The sequence below is a fragment of the Plasmodium relictum genome, assembly GCF_900005765.1.
Source record: "Plasmodium relictum strain SGS1 genome assembly, chromosome: 8".
In the NCBI taxonomy this organism is placed as follows: Eukaryota; Apicomplexa; class Aconoidasida; order Haemosporida; family Plasmodiidae; genus Plasmodium; species Plasmodium relictum.
The window spans coordinates 991,363-1,013,953 of NC_041686.1; the positions used below are offsets into that span (position 1 = coordinate 991,363).

Below are 22,591 nucleotides of genomic sequence, written 5' to 3' on the forward strand. Positions count from 1 at the left end.
TTTTTTTTTTTTTTTGCATGTTATTTTTTACTTCTTTATTTTTATACTTTTTACAATAGTATATTTTTTTTTTTTTTTTTGCATGCTATTTTTTACTTCTTTATTTTTATACTTTTTACAATAGTATATTTTTTTTTTTTTATTTTATTATTATTATTTTTTTTTTTTTTTTTATTTTTATTTTTTTTTTATTATTACTTTTTTTTTTAATATATTTTAATGTTTTTTTTATATTTTTTATTAAATATATTTTTACTTATTTTTTATTTATTCATTATATTATTTTTTAAAAGTAATAATTTTTTTTTTAATATATTATCCAACATTCATATGAAATACTGATATAAAAAAAATATGTATTTTTTTTTAATATTCAAAATAATTACATATTAATAAAAAACATTAAAACGAATACAACATGTAAATATGTATTATTATTCAGAACTATTTCAAAATGATGAAAAAGCTAACCCAGCTCATCTGAAAAATATCATGAAGATTTTTTTTCATGCATCACAATCTGATTGAAATAGTTTACTGTTAATGATTACATATATATACGAATAAAAAATTTTTTTTTCTCTTATCAAAAAAGTAGTTCTTAAAAAAATTGTATTATTTATATTTTTATAAACAGTAAAATGCCCAAAGGTATTTTGGTTTTTATATTAATAATTTTTTTTGTAATTTTTATTAATATAGAAGTATTCTTTCCTAATTTATTTCTTTATAAATAATTATTCACGCAATTTCCTGAAGATAAAAAGGAAAAGGTATGTTAAGGTTATTATTAAATTACGAAATTTGTATTAAGCTACGATTTCAAAAATCTTTAGTTTATCTGAATTTGATATAAATTTATTTACAATAAAGTAGAATAAATGCATTTTTTCTTCATTAAATTACAAAATGTGAATAAAAATATACAAAATTATTAATTTTTTTAATAGTTATGTAACATATATAAAAATAAATTGACTAAAAAATTGTATACATATATATATAAATATATATTATATACATATATGTATTTCATAATACTTTACATAAAAGAAAAAAAAAAAAAGTCATATATAAAAGCATTTAATATATATATCAATTTAAATAAAGTCTGACTCTTATAGACAATAAAAAAATAAAAGACATGAAAAAATAATGAATTTATTTCATTATTAAATATGATTCATGTATATATTTTTTTTTTTTTTTTTTGGATTTTTTAGTGCATGAATCATGAAACAAAAAATAATAAAATAAATAAATAACGAATAAAAAAGTAAATTATTATCGAATTAAAAATAAAATATGAAAATTAAGAAAATGTATAAATTATAATGTTATAAAATGTAGCATATAAAAAAATAATGAGAAAAAAATTTTTTTATCGAAATTATTACATATTTGTAGTAATATTAGATATTAATTAAAAATATACTTCTGTTTGTATATTATGTATATAAATGTATAACAAAGAACTAAATTGCATAATTTTAACTTTAAGTTTTACATATTTTTAGTTATTATTTTTCATAAGGTCAATCATCTACAGGTACATTGTTCCTCAAAGCACTAAAAAAAATGCAATGATATTGCACTTGCATCATTGAATCAAAATTGGTTGTGTAATAATTATCTATCCATTTTATTTCTAAAAAGGAAAACCATTTAGAAATAATCAACTTAATCTCATCCCATGATAATTCTATAGACATTTCATTTGGCATTTCCGCGTAATGATATAATAGTGGACCAACATTAGACCATAAAGAATTAGGTTTTAAAATATTAGCGAAAGTACGAATATACATAAAAATATTTTTAGCTGTATCCAAAAAAAAACATGTTAAAACTCCATCAAATTGTTCTTTTTCATTATAATATACCTCAATTAATTCACCTGCGCACATTGAAAATTCAGTATTTAATACAACTTTATTATAAGTATTTACATCTGGTAACTGTATAATTTTCAAATGATCATCTCTACTTTTTCTGTTTGATGTACTTAAACAGTATGGTTGAATATTTAAAGAATTTCTTTCATTATAATAATTTAAAATATAATTAGATGCTAATAACATAAAATAAGAAAATTCATTTCCTTGGCTTCTATATCCTTTTTTTGCCACTTCATATGGTAATCTACCTAGCCCTGATCCAGGACATAAAATTTTTGGAACATATTTATCTGTTATAGGTAAATACTTATCTAAACTTCTTAAGATAGGACCATATGCATTTTCTCTTTCATTTTTTCCTTCATACGACCAGTCACGAACAAATTGTCTCAGTGTACTTCTCACTTTGCTCATATTTTGGATTAAGCTGTAATCATCCAATGATGGAGTGTATGCATTTGTTATTCTTAATCCAGGTGGAATGTGCTCATATTTTGAATAATCTTCGTTAACTGAATTATTCATATTACTTGTTTCTTCTACTTTCAAATGATCATTTTTTTCTTTAGATATTTCTCTAAAATTTTTATTCGGAATTTCATTAAGCATTTCATTTGAATCTTTATTAGATGTATATGAAAAATTTGAAGTATTATTATCATCTGATTCATTTTTTGCTGTAACAGAAGAATTTATGTTATTTTTACTTTTTTCAACTTTTTTATTTTCTTCACAAAATTTTTTACTTTCATTATTTAAATTATTATGAGAACAATCATTTAACTCTTCTTTCGCTGCACTTGCTTTATCCTCGTTACAAATGCCACCATCATTTTTCTTTTTTTCATCACTATTAATTTCTTTTTTTAAGTTACCATTATAATCATTTTTTATAATGTTGCTATGTTTTTCATCATTTATGATAAAATTATTTTCATTGCATACATAATTTTTACTGTCATGATTTTGATTTTCAGTTAAATGCTGATCATTCATATGATTATCACTTTCACTGTTATATGAAATACTCTTTTCATCTTTTAAATCAAGCATTTCAAATATATGCTTATCATTTTCATTATATGGTAATTTTGATTTTATTTCATTTAAAATAATTGTTGCATCATCTTTACATAAAAGTCTAGCATCAAAATTATGATAGTTATAAATTTTATCGACTTTTTCTTTTTCTTCAACTGTTAAATTATCAATAATTTCATTCACTATATATTCCTCCGTTGTATCATTGTCATCTTTGTGAAATGTAAAAGTTAATAAATGAATTATAATATTTGTTGATATTTGAGGTAATAATATATTTAGTATAAAATAATAATTATTCAAAACAGATAAATACATTTTATACAATTTACAATAAATGGATTCAGTCAACAAACTTTTTTCTTCATCGCTTAAAAAACAAAAGCTCTTATATATTCTTAGTAATTCATAAAAACAATATTTTTTATAATATAAAAAAGAAAAACATACATTGCAAAAATGTTTTTCTTCTTCGTAATTTAATAATTCAATATCATTATATTCATCACAAAGATATTCCTTACAAGAATTATTATTGCAATGATGTTTTTTCTCTTCATTGTTAGATATTTTATTTACAGAAAAAGTATCGTCATTCTTATCGATATTCAAAATGGAAATGTTTTTCATATTACATTTATCATTTTCTGATAAATCATTATTTATATTATTAATATCCTTATGTATTAAATTATCATTTGTTTTACTTTTATTAGCATTTATATTTTCAATTTTATTACTATTACTAACTATTTTACCATTTTTATAATCGTCTTCATTATTTAAAGTATTTTTATTATTATATATCTTTTTTTTCTTTTTTTTTTTAGACTTTTTTTTTAAATAATTTTCTAAAACATAACAAAAAGAAAAAATAATAGAATATGCTTATGTTTATTCATAAATAGACAAATATGAACATAAGAATATAATGTTTATAATGAATAAAATATTATAAAAACGAAATAATAAATAAATTAATAAAGAATTAAATTAAGGTTTTATATATTTTTTCAATTTATTAAAAAATACATTATAAATTTTTAAATTTCACAATTAATTTTCACAAATTTTTATATATTTGTTTTTACCTTGATAATATTTTGTTCCCATGTTTTTTGACTCGTTCTCGTATGTATTTTTTTATATAATAGAAAATTATCTAACAAAAAAAAAAAAAATAAAATAAAATAAAATAAAATAAACAAAATTTTATTATTTCGAAAATAAATTATAATCTTTTTAAAAATAATTAACTATTAAGATAAATATATATATATATATATATATATATATATATATATATATATATATATATATATTAAATATAAAAAACATATTACTTTAAAAAAATTATCCTTTTTCTTCTAATATATGAAGAATAACAAAAAAATATAAAAAATAACTACAATTATTTTATTTTATTTTATTTTATTTTATTTTTTTTTCTTCAAATATAAAATTTAAAAAGTATATAAATATATATATTTGTATATACTATAAAATATTTGTATAGTACTTATTTAATTTTTTTTTTTTAATTTGAAATGGTTAATAGTTATAATTATTTTTATAATTCATATCCCAAATGCACTTTATTAAAAAAAAATAAAATGAAATTATTTTTACTAATAAAAAACATCATATAACAAAATTAAAAGAAATTAATAAGCATTTAGACATAATACTATATAATGGTTGAAAAATATATTAGAATATATTTTTTCTTTTTTTTGTTTTTACTTTCCAAGTATACACAAAAGTTATGAATTATAATTGTAATAAGTAAATGTCATATTATTAGTCTATCTGCTTATATTATTTATAGGTATTAACATGTTTTTTTTTTCTTTTTTATGTTGAATAGAAAACAGAAATAAATAAAACAGTATAAAATGTATAAAAAAATATATACATATTCCTGAAATAAAAAGACTAATACAATTAAAAGAATATGTAAAGATAATATAATTTTATGTAAAATCTATCTAGATAATATTAATATATTTAAAATATTCATAACAATAAACTGAAGAAAAACTAAAAAATAAAAATATAAATTTCCATAATAAAATGAAAATTTTGTGAAAATACTTCACTCCTTTTTTGTTATACAAATATAATTCTTGAAAAATGAAACATTTTATAAATATAATATTTTAATTTACTCATTTTATATGTTGAAAAAAAAATATAAATAAAATAAAAAGTATACCTATATCAGGAGTAGATGAAATTTTATATCTTTTTTTTTAATAATTTTATTTTTCTTTTGAAAGAATACATCAATTTTTATTTTTTCTCTAGTAATATTTTTTATTTTATATAAATTTATTTCTTTTTTATTTCTATTTTTTTTTTTTTTTAATAATTTGTCAAAAAAAAAAAAAAAAATTGGAACAATGAAACCGTTTTGGCGATAAATGACCTTTCTATTTTGATATTTTAGAAAATTTTATTTTCTTTTTATTAGACTAAATTTATTTTTCCTTACAAGATAATACACATATAAAATGAAAAATATTCGCTCTTACCACATTTTTCTTTTTTTTAATTTTCATTTTTCAGATATTCTTTCATAAAAAACAGTTACCAGGAGATATATTATTTGTTACTGTATATATACATATACTATTTATTTATATATTATTTTATTTTAATTTTTTTTCTTTTTTTTTTTTTTTTCTGGTTAAACACTAATATATTAATTTTAGGATTTCTATAAACTAATAATTGAACTTTTTTAATATATATTTATATTTTTGATTATAAATCTAAAAAATATATATAAATATCATTAAATAATTATACATATTTTTTTAATACGAAAAAAATTAACAGTTTTATTCAAAATTTTTATTTAATATCATATCCTCATAAACATCAGACCTGTATATATATTTGTAGATTGCTTAAAATATTTTTTTATATATTTATTTAAAAAATAAAAAAGTAATATATATATTTCTTTTTTAAATTAATTTTTTTTAAAAATACAAATTATTTCCTCTGAATATATATATATATATATTTTTAAGAAATACTTTGAAATATAAAATATATGTGGATATATATAATTTTTGTTAATTTTTTAAATATTTACACTAATTCTTTTAATTTTTTGATATGTTTCCTACCTGAGTTTTTTTTTCATTATATGATTTTACATATATATAAATAAATCAAAATAGAATATTTTATAAAAAATAATTTTTTTTTTTTTTTAAATTTAGACATACACACACAAAAAAAAAAAAAAAATGAAATTATTAGTATGTGCAAAAAAAAAAAAAAAAAAGTAAATGGAAAAATGCTTATAAAATATAAAAATAGATAAATAAGAGAAATTGTAACATCTTATAATTAATAAATTTTATATAAGTTATTTGAATTTTTTAAACATCAAGCTTTTAAAAAGGAAATTTAAATAATATAATTATAAAGATAAATTTTATTTATTCAACGAAAAATAACTTATAATTAAAATAAAATAAAGATTAGATATTTAATAAAAGCTGAAAAAAAAAGTAGATATTTAGATGTATATATAATACTTTGTATGTTACATAAATTTAAATATATTTATATTGTTTATATATATATATATATATATATATATATATATATATACATGTATGTATAACCTAATTTAAAAATATGTATGATTTAATAATAAGTTAAAGGAAAATATTTTTCTTATTATATAATTAAAAAATATTTTAAATTGAATAATTATGGATAAAAAAAATGTAAAAATTACAAATTATGAAAAAATAGAAGATACACAAAAAAATAAAATTAAGAATTATATTATTGAGGATATTAAAATTAATAGAAATGCAAGATTACACCAAAATGAGACAATATCAAATAATGAAAAGAAAAATAAATTATATAATTCAAATAATATAAATATAATAAGAGGAAATATAAATGTAGAATATAATAAAAATTCATTAAGTAATAAAATGATTAATTTAACACAAAACAAAATATTAAATGATTTTTCAAAAAATGAAAGTAATGTTAAAAATAGTTCAGGAGAGAAAAATGCAAAATATAATATGGTTATGAAAAATAAGAGCAAAATATTAAATGATAATTCACAATCCAGTAAAGTTAATTATTCTGATAATAATAACGAACATCTTTTATATAATAAAAATGAAAATACAGAAAAACATTATTGTGTTTCAGGAAATACGAATATAATGCTCTCATGTGATCATATTACTTATAAAAATGATTTGAATTTAAAAGAAACTAATAATTATTTCGATTTAAATCGTAAGAGAAAAATGGATGTAGAAGAAAAATTAAGTAGCAAAACAAATATTCATAATAATAAAATTAAAAAATATGATTATATTAATCCTAGTATATGTAAAAATCCTAATATATTTTTAAATTCTAGTGAAATGAGCAAATTTACTAATAATAAAAATATAAAAAATAATAATAATGATTTTCTTGAAAAAATGGGAGCACTACAAAATAATTTAGATAAAGTTAAAATAGGAGAATTAAGCAAAGAAATATTTAGTTTATCAAATAGATCTTTATCTAATGATAAAAAAAATGAGGAAAATGCTGAATCAAATAATATTATATCAAATATAAAGCGTCAGGGTAACAATAAAACTTGTAATAAAAATAAAAGTAAAAAAACAGAGACAAAATATACTGATAATACTGTGCAAAGTTATAATAATATAAAAAGTAATAATCTTAAATATATTAAAAATGTATATGATTATGATGATGGGAAATGCATTGAAAATAAAAATAAAGAAAACAATAATAATGAAAACATTAATAACGAATGTAGTAGTAAAGAGAACAATAATAACGAAAACAATTTTCTTCCTCTTAACATTCATGAAAAAAATGAAGAAAACATAGAACTAAATAAAAATTTTATAAATGAAGAAAAATGGAATTTTAAAGAAAAAATTAATATGAATGAAAGTAAAAATATAGTACATGATTATTACCTAGAGAATAAAAATAGATTTAAAAAATCAAATGAATTAATTGTTGATAAATTTTCTGAAAATACAATAAATGATTCAATATGTTCTACATTAAATATCAACAATAAAAATGACTCTCACAGAAGAAAGGGTTATATCCAAGATCTAGAAGTAGCTGGAGGTGATAATGAAATTTTGAAAAAAAAAAATGGAAACAAAGAAATAAATTATTCTAATTGCAATTTTAGCAATTCAGTAGAAGATAATGATAATTCTCAAAAAAGTCATTACATTAATAATATCATTGATCAAAATAAAAAAGATTCTATACATGGTTTAAATGATAATAATAACGTAAATAATCATATAAAATCAAAAGAGAAATTTATTATAGATTCTTACAATTCTTGTAATGGAAATCCAATAGTCGATGAAAAAAAAACTAGTGAAAAAGTTTCTGTTAATATTTTAGACATTTCTAATTCTAATAATTTGACCGAACAAAATAAATTTGAAGGGATAAATTATAATAAGGGTACACTTATTAATTGCATGAAACAAGAAAATGAAAATACCTCCATATATATTGAAAATTCATATAACACAAATAAAAAATATAGCAAAGGAATTATGAATATAAATAAAGATAAAGGATGTATCAGCATGAATGATTTAAATTATAGAAATAATAGAATAAATAATAAAGAAATAGATGGAAATACAAATAATAATTTCAAACAATATTCTGGAATTTATTATGGTAATTCTATAAATGAAAAAGATAATGATAGCTCTCATTTTAATTTGAATAATGAAGAATCTAATAAATGCATTTCCATGGGTACTATTAAAAATTTTAATAGGAGTAATGATATATGTAACAGTAATAATGAATATAAAAGTTGTATATATAATAAAATTAATTTTAACAGAAATGAGGATAAAAATAAGTTAAGTAAAATGATTCCAAAAGAGGAAAATATTAATTGTAGCACTAACACAGAAAATATTTCCAAAGAGAAAAAAAATTATAGGAATATTAATCTATTTAATGAAATACAACATAAATATAAGAAAAAACTAAAAGAAGATTTAAATTTATTAAAAAGTGAAAATATGAATAAAGATATACAAGTTATTGATATTTGTTCTAATAAGGAGCTAACAACAATAGAAAGTAGAAACATAAAATTTTTAAAAGTTGAGAAAAATAGTAACAATGCAAATATTGAAAATGAAGAAGGGTTATTAAAAAAAGGAGTAATTATAAGAAACAAGCAAAATTCTAATGCAAATTATGATAAAAACAATTTTGATGATAGAAATGATAAAAAAAAACTTATAGTTGATAAATGCAAAAATTCTTCTTCAATTATTTGTTCTAATACCAATTTAGTTCTTAATAAAAAGATCAATAGTGAATTGAAGACTATAAAGAAAAATTTTAAGGCAAATAATAAATCAAAAATTTTATCAAATAATAAAATTAATAGCTGTACTATATCGAATACATGTTCATATAAAACCAGTAGCAGCAAATTTAGCAATAATAAAAATGATAAATATGTGTATTCTAGCAGTAGAGCCAAGAAAAATAATAATTCTAGTTCTTTTATACATAAGTTTAATAAAAAAGTAAATGATATAAATAATATTACTAGCAGTTTATCAAATGTAAATAATGTATTAGAAAATAATAAATATGCAAATTATAAAAATATGAACAATAAGAATTATCCTAAAAATTTAAATGTGAATAAAGATATAGGAATTTACAATAAACAAAACTTAAACAATTTTCACTTAGAAAAAAATAAAAGTGTTTATTTTGCATCGAATGAAAAAGAACAAAAAAAATTAAATAATTGTGGAAATAATGACAAAATAGTAAAATTGAAAAATCAAAGTATAAAAAACATCGATAAAACTAGCGAAGAAATAAAAAATAAAAATTTAAATGATAATAAAATAATTAATGAAGAAATAAAGAATGAAAATTTAAATGATAATAAAATAATTAATGAAGAAATAAAAAATGAAAATTTAAATGATAATAAAATAATTAATGAAGAAATAAAAAATGAAAATTTAAATGATAATAAAATATATAATGAAGAAGTAAAAAATAAAGATATTTTAAATAACGGAGAAGTGAAAAATGAAAAACATGTAGATATTAATATTAACAAAAAATTGGAAAATAATTTAATTAAGAAAAAAGTTACTGAAAGTGAAAAAATAAGTAATAATAGTATTAGTGATAATTCTAGTAAGAGTTTGAAAGGTAATATAAACTTAAAAAGAAGAAATGGCACAAATATTAAAAATATAAATAGATGGAATATAACAAGTTCAACTAATGTAAAATTAAGTAATAATATAGATATATATAAGAATAAAAAAAAAGTCAACAAAAATAATAATAATAATATGATTAATAAAAATAATACAAATATATCTTATAATACTGAATTTAATAAAAGCAAACACATTATTTCTACTACTATTACTACTAGTAATAATAACAATAATGTTATAAGAAACAAATATAAAGCAAACATTTATAATAAGAAAGAATCGCACATAAAAAGGTTAAATATAATTAATAGAGAAAAAGGAAATTATATTGAAGCAAGAAAAAAAAATATATATGATTACAATAATAATAAATGTATTAACAAAAACAATTTTAAAGATATTATAAATGAGGAAATGGAAAAATATAAAAGCAGTAAAAAATACAAATTAAAGAGTAATTCAATACCTCCAAGTACTCAAAAAGAAAATAATAATAATAAAAATATATTTATAAAAAATGGAAAACAAGTAGAGTATATAAATAAAAAGGAGAAAATTAATAAAAATATTGTACTGAAAAAACAGAGCAATAGTTGTGACAATACTAACAAATCCTTAGAAAAAATAAAAAGAGACAATTCCGAAAAAAAATATTCGAATAGTTCATCTAATAATGAAAAAAAAGAAATTTCATATTTTGAATGGCTAGCTAAAGAAAAAAAAAAAAAAGAGGAAGAAGTAGAAAGGCAAAAAAAAAAAATAAATGATGCAATAAATGAGGAAGAAAATTTAATGTTACAACCATTGTCTGCATTTAACTTAAAACAAAATGAAAAAATTTATGAGCAAGGTGATTTTATAGTAGATAAACATCCCATAGGAAATGGAAGAACAGGATTAGTTTTTAAAGCTATAATAAAAAAAGAAAATGAAAAAGTAGCATTAAAAGTAATGGCAAAAGATACTATTTTAACTCTAAATATAGAAAGACAAGTTTTAAAAGAAATAATTATTCAAGCTAGTTTAAAACATATAAATATTTTGCAGTTAATTGCATATTTTGAAGACAAAACTCGTTTATTTTTAATTTTAGAATTAGCAAATGGTGGTTCTATAAGAAATAAAATGAAATTAAAATCACAACCATTGAAAGAAGAACAAGTAGCATTATATGTTTATCAAATTGCTGATGCTTTATCATATTTACATAATTTCAACATAATTCATCGTGACTTAAAGCCTGACAATATATTAATTCATTATTCTGATGAATATTCAGATAATAAAATATACAAATATGGAATTATTAAATTAGCTGATTTTGGATTCTCTTGTCAATTAAAAAATAAAAGACAAAAAAGAAGTACCTTTTGCGGTACTGTCGATTATATGCCACCTGAAATTATTAACCAAATGCCTTATGACTGTAATGTGGATCTTTGGTGTCTAGGTATAGTTATTTTTGAATTGTTAGTAGGTTTTCCTCCTTTTACTGATGATACTCAAGTAAATAAAAAAAAAAAAAAAATATTTTTTTTCAATTTATTTCTCTTTTTTTATTTTTTTCTGTTTGATATAGGAGAGAATATTTAATCAAATTAAAGAACTAAATTTTCATTTTCCTAAAACAGTTTCTTTGACGGCTCAAGAACTAATTTTAAAAGTAAACAAAAAAAAAATTTTAAAAAAAAAAAAAAAAAAAAAAAAAAAAAAAAAAAAAAAGCATACACATATATATATATGTATATATAAAATAATAGGATAAAATATATTGTGATATTGAAATTGCTATGAATATTTCTTCATTTTTTATTTTTATATATTGTATGTATATAATATGTATGCGATAGATGCCTTTTGAATTATTAATCTTTCTTTTATTTCAAATATTATTTATTATTTTAATAATACATTTTATTATTTTTTATTATTTTTTTTTTTTCTAATTAGTTATGCAGTAGAACTGCTGAAGAAAGGATTTGTGCTGAAGAAGTGAAGTCACATCCCTGGATAAAACAATTTTTATAAGATTGAAATGTTTTAAAAGTTTTATTTTTAATAATATATATAGTATAAAATATAGGGAAATACTTTTCTATTATAAAAAAATATATTGTGTTTTATTTGTAAAGGATTTAAAATATGTTAAGAAAACAATAAAATAAAAAACTTATATGCCATTTTTTCACTATTCTTTTTAATTAATGAATAATTTTTTTTTTTAATTCTTTATTCTTTTGTTCATTTTTTTTTTTCTATATTATTCTTTTAATTATATATTTTTTTTTTTTCTTTTTAATAACAACGTTTTTGATATTAAATTTTTTTTTGTACATACACATTTTTAAGAAAATAAAGTGAAATTTTTTTTTTTGTTTTTTTTATGTGTAATAATATGTACTATTTATAGTTTTTAAGTTATCCTTTATTATGTTTTAATTTTTTTTTTTTTTTTTTTTTTTTTTGTGAATCAAATAATAAATTGAAAACTAACTTTTAATATATTTATATATATATATGTATACACATTATTTTATTCTTAATACTAACACATATCATTAAAATGAGAATATATTATTTATATATTTTATTAATAATAATAGAAGGAATAAAATTAACATTTAATGAAAATATAAATAAAACTGAATCAACTAATTTAGAACATCGAGATTTCGAAAAAGATATAGAAGAGCTAGATTTAAGCGGTTTAGAGGATGATATTGAAAGTAAACTATTTTATTTTTTCTTAAAACTAGACACTAATTTATATATGTATATTAAAAATATATATATATATATATATATATATATATATATATATATATATATATATATATATATATAAGTTAAAGATTAATTAAATGTATTATATCATTTTAAAGTAATTTCAAAATATTAAAAAAGATTATATTTATAGATTTTTTCTTGAATAGAAATATTTATATTTTAATATCTATACATGAAATAGCACTGAACATTTGATAAAATATATTAATATATATAAGAATAAAAAATAAAATAAAAATAAGGTTAATTATATATATAATAAAAATTAGTGAGCATATAAAGAAATTTCTTTACTTTAAACAGATATTGAAGAAATAGCTTATAAAGACACTTATAGCTATATAACTCAGATATATGTTTATGTTAGAATTGATAATGAATATGTAAGTTTATATTTATATCTATTACCTTTAATTAATTAAATAAATAAATATATATTTATATATAGATAAGAGAAGACAAAATATATATTATGCTATAATGAAATAATTTATATGAAATTGAAAATAAAATTTTTTTTTAAACGTATTTTAAAATTTTTGATTTCTTTTTTAATTATATGCAATAACATTTATTATACATTTTGAAACTGCTATTTGTTTTTTTTAGAAAAAATATTTGAATCATCTTGAATTTATGAAATTAGGAGAGAAATACATGACATTACTACAAAATGCAATGCTTCATGTTCAACTTAAAAAAACAGGAAAGGGGATTTTTACTTGCTATTACGAAAATAAAGGTTAAGAGATTATTAAATATTATTATTTTATTTTACTTTATTTTTCTTATGTTTCATATATATTCCATATTTGTCTTTTCTTTTTTCAAAAAGTATCAGCTACTTTTTTTTTTTATTTTCCAATATTTTTTAGCTATTACTGAAGATTTAGCAACTTATTTTTTAATTCAAAAAGAAATAGATTTTATCGAAGTTGGTTTTGATAAAAGATTTCCAGGTAAACCTAAGAAAATTTTAGGGGATTAAAATTTATAAAAAAAAATTTTAAGTAATTATTTTTACATATCTATGTTTTTTTTTTTTTATTAAAGAAGGGAGAAATTCTCCTATAATAGATATTCCTGAGAGAAAAATAGAAAAAAATGAGGAACTATAAGAATAAAAAAGAAAAGAAAGAAAAAAAAAAAACATTATTGTTTTACTATTTTTATGAAGTTAATTTAAAGAAATAAATTATTTTCATTACAGATTTATAATATGTGATAATATATTTTAGGTATTTAAAAATTAGTATATTTGTGTACTTTTTTTTTCTTATTTTTTTTATATTTTTGAAGGGGTATGAGGGAATTTATATTTTATACAAATTTAAAATTTATATTTCAAGTAAAAAAAAATAAATTAAAATTAAAACGCACATATAAATATATTTTTTATAAAAAAAAAAAAAAATATATATATATATAATATTATTTTTTTGTTCGTTATTTAATTTTAAGACAATTTCTAGTTTTCCTTATTAATATTCATACGATCAACATTTGATATATTTATCTACAAAATAAAAGTTATATAAATAAATATATATATATATTTATTTTTTAATTTTTATTTATTTGTATATTCAAATAAGAAAAAAAAAAAAAAAATTACCATAAAAGCAGGAATTTGCAAATAACCACATGAGCAACATATTCCAGTCCATGACCATTTACCTAATTTTATATTACACTAAATAAAATAAAATAAAAATATATACTTATGTGTATATGTTATAATGATAAAAATATTTTTTATAAAAAATATAACATTAGCATTTGGGCAATATAGTACTCCTTTCATTCTGTTTTCTGTCAATAGCCATTCTTTTTTTTCGATAAAAATATTAGTGCATGAATTACCATACTAAATAAAAGTAGAAAGAGAAAAATAAAAGAATATATAATTTTGATTTTCTAATTTTTTTTTTTTATTAATATTAATTTATCTTATTTAACATTTTTCTTTATTTTATATTTATCTAAATCATGCTTAATAATGTCATTATCATTAAAAAGTGTATATCTACAAAATCTAATAAAAAATAAAACAAAGTAAAATAAAATAACATATAAGTATAGTTTTTATATATAAATATATTAAAAAATTATAAATGAAAATTTTATGAAGTTTCCTTGAAATAACAAAATTTTCAATAATAAAAATGAGAAACGATAAAAATTATATATATATATATATATATATATATATATATATATGATAATTCTATATTTCAGAAGCATACTTGCATTGAAATTTGTATGTTGGATCTTTTTCATTTTTTAAATTAAAAAATTTTAACTCCTCAAGAAATTGTTTATTATATTTTATCTTTTTATATGCACTATGATATTCAGTACATCCCTTCAATTTAAAATACATCATAAAATAATAATATATTTTATAAAAATAAGGAGTAAAAGTAAAAAAAAAATAAAATAAAATAAAATAAAAAAATAAAAATATAAAATAACATTTTTATTTTTTTATTTTTGTTACATCTAAAGTATAATTCATTTTTTCATAAAGAAGCAGTTGACGATAAAAATTTTCATTCGGTTGTGCAAATGGATATTTATTTTTTAATAATGATAGATTTTTACTAATCCCTTTCTTATTCTTTTTAGAAACATATGACAAAATAATAGAAGAACAACGAGAGATTCCAGCCATGCAATGAACTAAAACATTTTTTTTTTGTTCAATTACACTATCAATAAATGAATGAGCTTTACTTATATGGTCAAGTATATTTTCATCAAATGTATCAAGTATATTTAAATATAAATGTTTCATTTTATATATATTATTTAAAGAAATTTTGTTGTTTTGTCTTAAACATTTATTTAATTCACAAACATTTTGTATATTACCTTCTGATTTTGAATCTATTATTTTATTTTTTAAATCATCACTACTCACATTTCCGATTAAAGAATTAGTTTTGTCATTTTTTCCTTTTAAAATATCTACAACTTTTGATATATTATCTGTGTTATTTTTATTTGCTAATATATTTTCTTCATCGCTACTTTTACATATTTTCAATTTATCTTTATATATTTCACCTTCTTTCATTACCTCACTCTCATTTTCATATTCATTTTTCTTATTTAAACAATCTTCAGAATTATTTTTAGGATTTATTATTTCACTTCTTGGATAATTTATATAATCTATAAAAGAATTACAGTTTAAATCAAGCATTGCTTTTACATAATCTTTAATTGCATTATTATCGTGTTTTTGATTTATTATTTCTTTAGGGACTATTATATAATCATAGTGTGGTGAAGATCTACAGTATATATTAGAATCATCTGTTTGATGTAAGTTTTTGTCATTTTCTATAATATTATCATTTATTTTTATATCTCCTGTTTTTTCTTCAAAATTAACATTTAATTTATTATTTTCCTCTTCCAAGGGGAGAAGGCAACTTCTTTTTAATTCATTTCTGCAATTTATAAATTTATCCTTATAAAAAATTTTATGTTCATCATCAATTTCATGATAACACCAATCAATACTTTTATAACCAAAACATGTCAGAACACCCCCAATATTTAAATTAATTAATTGATAAATATCAATAGCATCATATACATTACCAATAAATATATTATCAAAAACTTTGACTATCATTGTTATTTAAATTTAATTAAAATATATATATAATATTATTAAAATAATATGCATATAATGATACATTAGTAAAAAATGTATATTCACAATTATATGTAATATTTAATGTTTCAATTAATGCAAATAATAATATTTCAGTATAATTGTATTATCTTTATTCTTCTATTTTATTTATTTACAATATTAAAATGATCAACAATCAATAATGTTTGCTAACAATTATAAAAAAAAAAAAAATCTATTTAATTTCTATTTGTTTATGATATATAAAGTATATAAATATAACTTAATAGATAACAGTATTTTTACATACAAAATATAACTTCCTATTTACTACAAAGTGAATTAATTTATATATTTAACTATACTAATAAAACTCAAAAAAACTTGAATAACAATGTTATGTAGTACAGGTAAGTAATTATATATATATATATATATATATATATTTAATTATACGAAAAATATAAAAAAAAATATATTATGTATTAATAACATGTATAAATTATCTTATACAAGTATTTCTAATACAATAAAAATAATTATATTTCTAATTTATATAATAAAAATAATAATAAGGTAATTTATAAACTACTTTATTTCTTTAAGGATTTTTTTCATAAATAAAAAAAATATCATATTCTCAAAAATTATATAAAAACATTTAATATTATACGAGAAAATCATTCATATATATATATATATATATTTATCAAAATATTATATAAAATATCTTTTTATTATTTAAAAAGTAATTATATTAATATTTCATTTTAATAAGAATAATACAAAAAACATATTTATTAATAAAAATTAATAATGAAATAAATAAAAGACCATAACAGAAAAGTATGAAAGTAACTTTAAAAAATTATTTAAAAATATTAAAAATAAAAAAAATAAAAAAGTAATTATATTTTAAAATATTTCTCATATTTTTTCTTTTCTTATTAAGTTCAATATATACTAAAATAAGTAAACAAAAAAAATTTTAGATACTTGATAATATAATGAAGAATATAAGATATAAAAATTAATTACATATTTAGAATATTGTATTTATTACACGAAGAAAAAATGAATTTTTATTATTTTTTTTTTTTTTTTTCAGTCAGTTTTTGTAAAAATATGATGCATAAATGTAAATAAACGTGTATTTTATTTTTGAAGATTTAATTAAATATTATGTATATATATATATATATATATATTTTAATTGATATATATTTATATCAATATTTCCTCTTTTTTCATTTTTTTTTTTTTTTCCTTTTTTTTTTTTTTCTCAAAGCATATATTTTTGTGTATTTATATTTTTTAATTTTGTTTTATTTAATAATTTTTCTTTTTTTTAAATTATTGGATATTTTGTATTTTTTTCAGTCCTATAATTTGAGATTAAATATTTTTTTATAAACTAAATATATATTAAAAATAATTAACAAGCATTAAAAATATAAAATTGTTTAATGCTGAAAGTAAATATTATTTAAAGAAAAAAATAAAATAAAATTATAGCATGAAATTATATAAGAATAAACATATAAATGTAAAATATACAAATACCTAAAAATATAAATATATATATATATATTTATTTATTTTTTTTTTTTTTTTTTTTTTTATTTATATCAAACTTTATAATGGGAACAAATAGAAATGAGTTTGACAGGAAGGATCTATATAAGAATTTAAATCAAAATGTTGAAAAGTTGAGTGGAGGAGATATTACATATGTAAAAGAAATAGATACTACATTAAATGATGACTATCCAGATAATTTATTAAATAATACTAATAAGAGTAATATAAATATAAGTAAGTTAAAAAATGAAATCATTGAAAATGATTTGTTAAATAATGATATAAATGATGTAAGTTTAGGTTTAGTAAAAGATAAAACAATAAAGAAAAGAGAGAATGAATTTCAGAAAAAAAAATATGATTATATATTATCCCCAGAAAGAATAGATCCGTTTTCAGAAAAAAGTCCTTCTCCTGGTGAGAGAACATATACTGATATAATGTTAGAAATAAATAATGAAGGAAGAAAAAGTAAAATAATGAATAAAACAAGCACAAATGAAACAAAGAAAAGAAAATTAAGATGGGATAATAATGAAAGTACAACTAATGAAATCAGTGAAAATAAAAACATTAATAATAAAATGAATGAGAATGAAGAAAAAAATAAAATAAATGAAAGTAATAAAAAAGAAAGTGTAAAAACTAAATGGGATTATGTAGACGAAGAAAGTAATTTAAATTTTGGAAATATACCTACCCCAGCCCCTAATAAATGGGTTGATACTCCTTTTATATTAAATGAAGGAAATATAAAAAAGAAAAAAATATCAAGGTGGGACAAAATCGGGAATTCAGAAAATGTAAATAATGATTTAAAAACTCCCAAAGTATTAGCATTAGATACTAATAATAACATAAATATCATAAATACGCCATATGTACCCAATAATACTAATATGTATACCCCTTTAACACCTGGGATAAGCTCATTACAAACAGATACATTTATTAAAATGAAAATAAAGAATGAAATGGATATAAGAAATAGACCATTAACCGATGAAGATTTAAATGAATTATTACCATCAGAAGGATATGAAATTGTAAAACCACCAGAAGAATATGAAACTATAAGAAAAAATAAATTGAAAGCATTATTTAAAAATATAAGTAATACTCCGTTATTAAATAATAATAGTGTTTTATTCAATGAAAATGGTTTAAGTACAAATATAAATAATTTAGCAATTCAAGAAAATAAAGAAAATGATTTATTAGCAACACCATATAATATGCAAAGTACTTTTATTAATACCCCATTTTATGATATTCCAACAGCAAATAATACCCTAAAAGAAGAAGAGGCAAATTATATTATGCAAAATAAGCAATTAGAAATAAACAATCCTCAGTTATTAAATGAATTAAAATATATTCAATTAAAAAATGAAGATTATATATATTTTAATAAATTATTTCAAAATGTTAATGAAGAGGATTTATCTCAAGATGAATTAAAAGAAAGAAAATTTATGTTACTTTTATTAAAAATAAAAAATGGAACTCCCTCTATAAGGAGAACTGCTCTAAGAACTATAACAGAAAAAGCAAAAGAATTAGGACCAAATACTCTGTTCAATTTAATACTGCCATTAATGATGCAAAATACATTAGAAGACCAAGAGAGGCATTTATTAGTAAAAGTTATTGATAGAATATTATTTAAATTAGATGATTTAGTAAGACCATATGTTCACAAAATATTAGTTGTTATTGAGCCTTTATTAATAGATGAAGATTATTATGCAAGAGTAGAAGGAAGAGAAATTATCAGTAATTTAGCAAAGGCAGCAGGATTAGCTACAATGATAGGTATAATGAGGCCTGATATTGATCATCCTGATGAATATGTCAGAAACACAACAGCTAGGGCATTTGCTGTTGTTGCATCTGCTCTTGGTATCCCATCCTTAATATTATTTTTAAAGGCAGTTTGTCAGTCAAAAAAAAACTGGGAAGCTAGGCATACAGGGATTAAAATAGTTCAACAAATAGCTATATTAATGGGATGTGCTGTATTACCACACTTAAAGCAACTAGTGAATATAATTGCTCATGGATTACATGATGAACAACAAAAAGTTAGAACAATCACTGCTTTAGCATTAGCTGCATTAGCTGAAGCTTCAGCCCCATATGGAATAGAAGCATTTGATTCAGTGCTTAGACCCTTATGGAAAGGTATTACTGAATATAGAGGAAAGGTTCTTGCTGCATTTTTAAAAGCTATTGGTTTGATTATACCTCTAATGGATTCATATCATGCTAATTATTATACTAGGGAAGTTATGATAATTCTTATTAATGAATTTAATTCACCAGACGAAGAAATGAAAAAAATTGTCTTAAAATGTGTTAAACAATGTATACAAACAGAAGGAATTGAAAAAGATTATATTAATCAAGAAATTGTCAATCCCTTTTTTGAAAAATTTTGGGTTATGAGAAATTGTAATGATAAAAAAAATTTTACTTTAATTGTAGAAACTACTGTTGAAATTGCCAACAAAATTGGTGGTGCTGTTGTTATTTCTAGAATTGTTGATGATTTAAAAGATCCATCTGAACAGTATAGAAAAATGGTCATGCAAACCATTCAAAACATTATTAATAATTTAGGGGTTGATGATATAGATCAAAAATTGGAAGAGCAACTAATTGATGGAATTCTATATGCTTTTCAAGAACAAGTATCAGATGATTACTATGTTTTATTAAATGCATTTGATGTTATAGTTAATAAACTAAAATTAAGAATGAAACCATACTTGCCGCAAATTGCTGGGATAATTCGATGGAGATTGAACACTCCCCTACCTAAAATAAGACAACAAAGCGCGGATCTTATATCAAGAATTGCTATGCTAATAAAAATTTGTGATGAACAGCAAATGCTAGGTCATTTAGCTTTATATTTATATGAATATTTAGGAGAAGAATATCCAGAAGTTTTAGGTAATATAATTAGAGCCCTTAAGTCTATTGTTGTTGTTTTAGGTGTCCAAAATATGACACCTCCAATAAAGGACTTATTACCAAGAATTACTCCTATATTAAAAAATAGGCATGAAAAAGTACAGGAAAATGTAATTGATTTAATTGGGATTATTGCGGATAAAGGAGGTGACTTAGTTTCCCCCAAAGAATGGGATAGAATATGTTTTGATTTAATTGAATTATTAAAATCCAATAAAAAATTAATTAGAAGAGCAACAATTCAAACATTTGGTTATATAGCACGCACTATTGGACCATTTGAAGTTTTAACTGTTTTATTAAACAATTTAAGAGTTCAAGAAAGGCAATTAAGAGTTTGTACTACAGTGGCAATAGCAATAGTTGCAGATACATGCTTACCTTATTCTGTACTTGCAGCATTGATGAACGAATATAGAACACAAGATCTTAATGTTCAAAATGGAGTATTAAAAGCTTTATCTTTTATGTTTGAATACATAGGAGAGATTGCAAAAGATTACGTGTATTCAGTTGTAACATTACTAGAACATGCTTTAATTGATAGAGATTTAGTACACAGACAAATAGCCACTTGGGCATGTAAACATTTAGCTTTGGGTTGTTTTGGTTTAAATAGGGAAGATGCATTAATACATTTATTAAATTACGTATGGCCAAATATCTTTGAAACGTCACCTCATCTTATTCAAGCAGTTATTGATTCAATAGATGGTTTTAGAGTTGCATTAGGACCTGCTATCATTTTTCAATATTTAATTCAAGGTTTATTTCATCCATCAAGAAAAGTTAGAGAAATTTATTGGAGAATTTATAACAATGTTTACATAGGCCATCAAGATAGTTTAGTACCTATTTATCCACCATTCGAAAAACTAAATGATAGTAATTTCTCCAGAGATGAATTAAAATACACATTATAGATAGCTAGGTAGATACATTATATATATAAAATGAGATATTCTTTTAATGAAAATGATAATGATCATAAAAACTATATGAACAATACGTATTTCAATTGAAAACAATTGTGATATTATAATATGAAACATATTAAAGGGGGAACCTTCAAGGAATTTAAGGTGGTGAATACTTGGAATATAGAAAGGAAATATATGAAAGGGCATTCAAATAAAAACATTAAATTTAGAAAATATTTACAAAAAATGTAGCATTGCAGAAAAATAAAATTTTTTTTTTTGTATATATATATATATATATATATACATACATACACTCATTTTACAGTTTTGATTGTAAAAAAAAGAAAATTTTTTAATGTGCTGTATTTTTTATTGATTTATAACTTGGTTATTTGCATTTCATTAAAATTAAAATTGGAATTATCAATATCAGAAGTCTATGTATATTCCTTTTTCTAAAAT

At 18.9% G+C, this 22,591-nt stretch overlaps 5 protein-coding genes across 5 annotated transcripts; 3 read left to right on the top strand and 2 right to left on the bottom strand.

The window, feature by feature from the left end:
• Positions 1 to 1,535: 1,535 nt before the first annotated feature.
• On the bottom strand, positions 1,536 to 4,052 carry PRELSG_0826300 (N2227-like protein, putative; the record flags this gene model as incomplete). The annotated part of the gene is made up of 2 exons (XM_028676342.1): positions 1,536 to 3,790; positions 4,031 to 4,052. The coding sequence occupies 2 exons, from the start codon at positions 4,050 to 4,052 to the stop codon at positions 1,536 to 1,538; spliced, it is 2,277 nt and encodes a 758-aa protein (XP_028532840.1).
• A 2,621-nt stretch (positions 4,053 to 6,673) lies between these two features.
• ARK2 (serine/threonine protein kinase, putative) lies at positions 6,674 to 12,238 on the top strand (the record flags this gene model as incomplete). Its single annotated transcript, XM_028676343.1, has 3 exons — positions 6,674 to 11,716; positions 11,790 to 11,873; positions 12,161 to 12,238. The coding sequence occupies 3 exons, from the start codon at positions 6,674 to 6,676 to the stop codon at positions 12,236 to 12,238; spliced, it is 5,205 nt and encodes a 1,734-aa protein (XP_028532841.1).
• A 535-nt stretch (positions 12,239 to 12,773) lies between these two features.
• PRELSG_0826500 (conserved Plasmodium protein, unknown function) lies at positions 12,774 to 14,115 on the top strand (the record flags this gene model as incomplete). Its single annotated transcript, XM_028676344.1, has 5 exons — positions 12,774 to 12,936; positions 13,301 to 13,380; positions 13,607 to 13,739; positions 13,873 to 13,956; positions 14,051 to 14,115. The coding sequence occupies 5 exons, from the start codon at positions 12,774 to 12,776 to the stop codon at positions 14,113 to 14,115; spliced, it is 525 nt and encodes a 174-aa protein (XP_028532842.1).
• Positions 14,116 to 14,465: 350 nt separating this feature from the next.
• On the bottom strand, positions 14,466 to 16,643 carry YVH1 (dual specificity protein phosphatase, putative; the record flags this gene model as incomplete). The annotated part of the gene is made up of 6 exons (XM_028676345.1): positions 14,466 to 14,513; positions 14,613 to 14,690; positions 14,769 to 14,864; positions 14,957 to 15,032; positions 15,244 to 15,362; positions 15,498 to 16,643. 6 exons carry the CDS (start codon positions 16,641 to 16,643, stop codon positions 14,466 to 14,468), a joined length of 1,563 nt encoding a protein of 520 aa, XP_028532843.1.
• Positions 16,644 to 18,286: 1,643 nt separating this feature from the next.
• SF3B1 (splicing factor 3B subunit 1, putative) lies at positions 18,287 to 22,129 on the top strand (the record flags this gene model as incomplete). The annotated part of the gene is made up of 1 exon (XM_028676347.1): positions 18,287 to 22,129. One exon carries the CDS (start codon positions 18,287 to 18,289, stop codon positions 22,127 to 22,129), a length of 3,843 nt encoding a protein of 1,280 aa, XP_028532844.1.
• Positions 22,130 to 22,591: the final 462 nt, after the last annotated feature.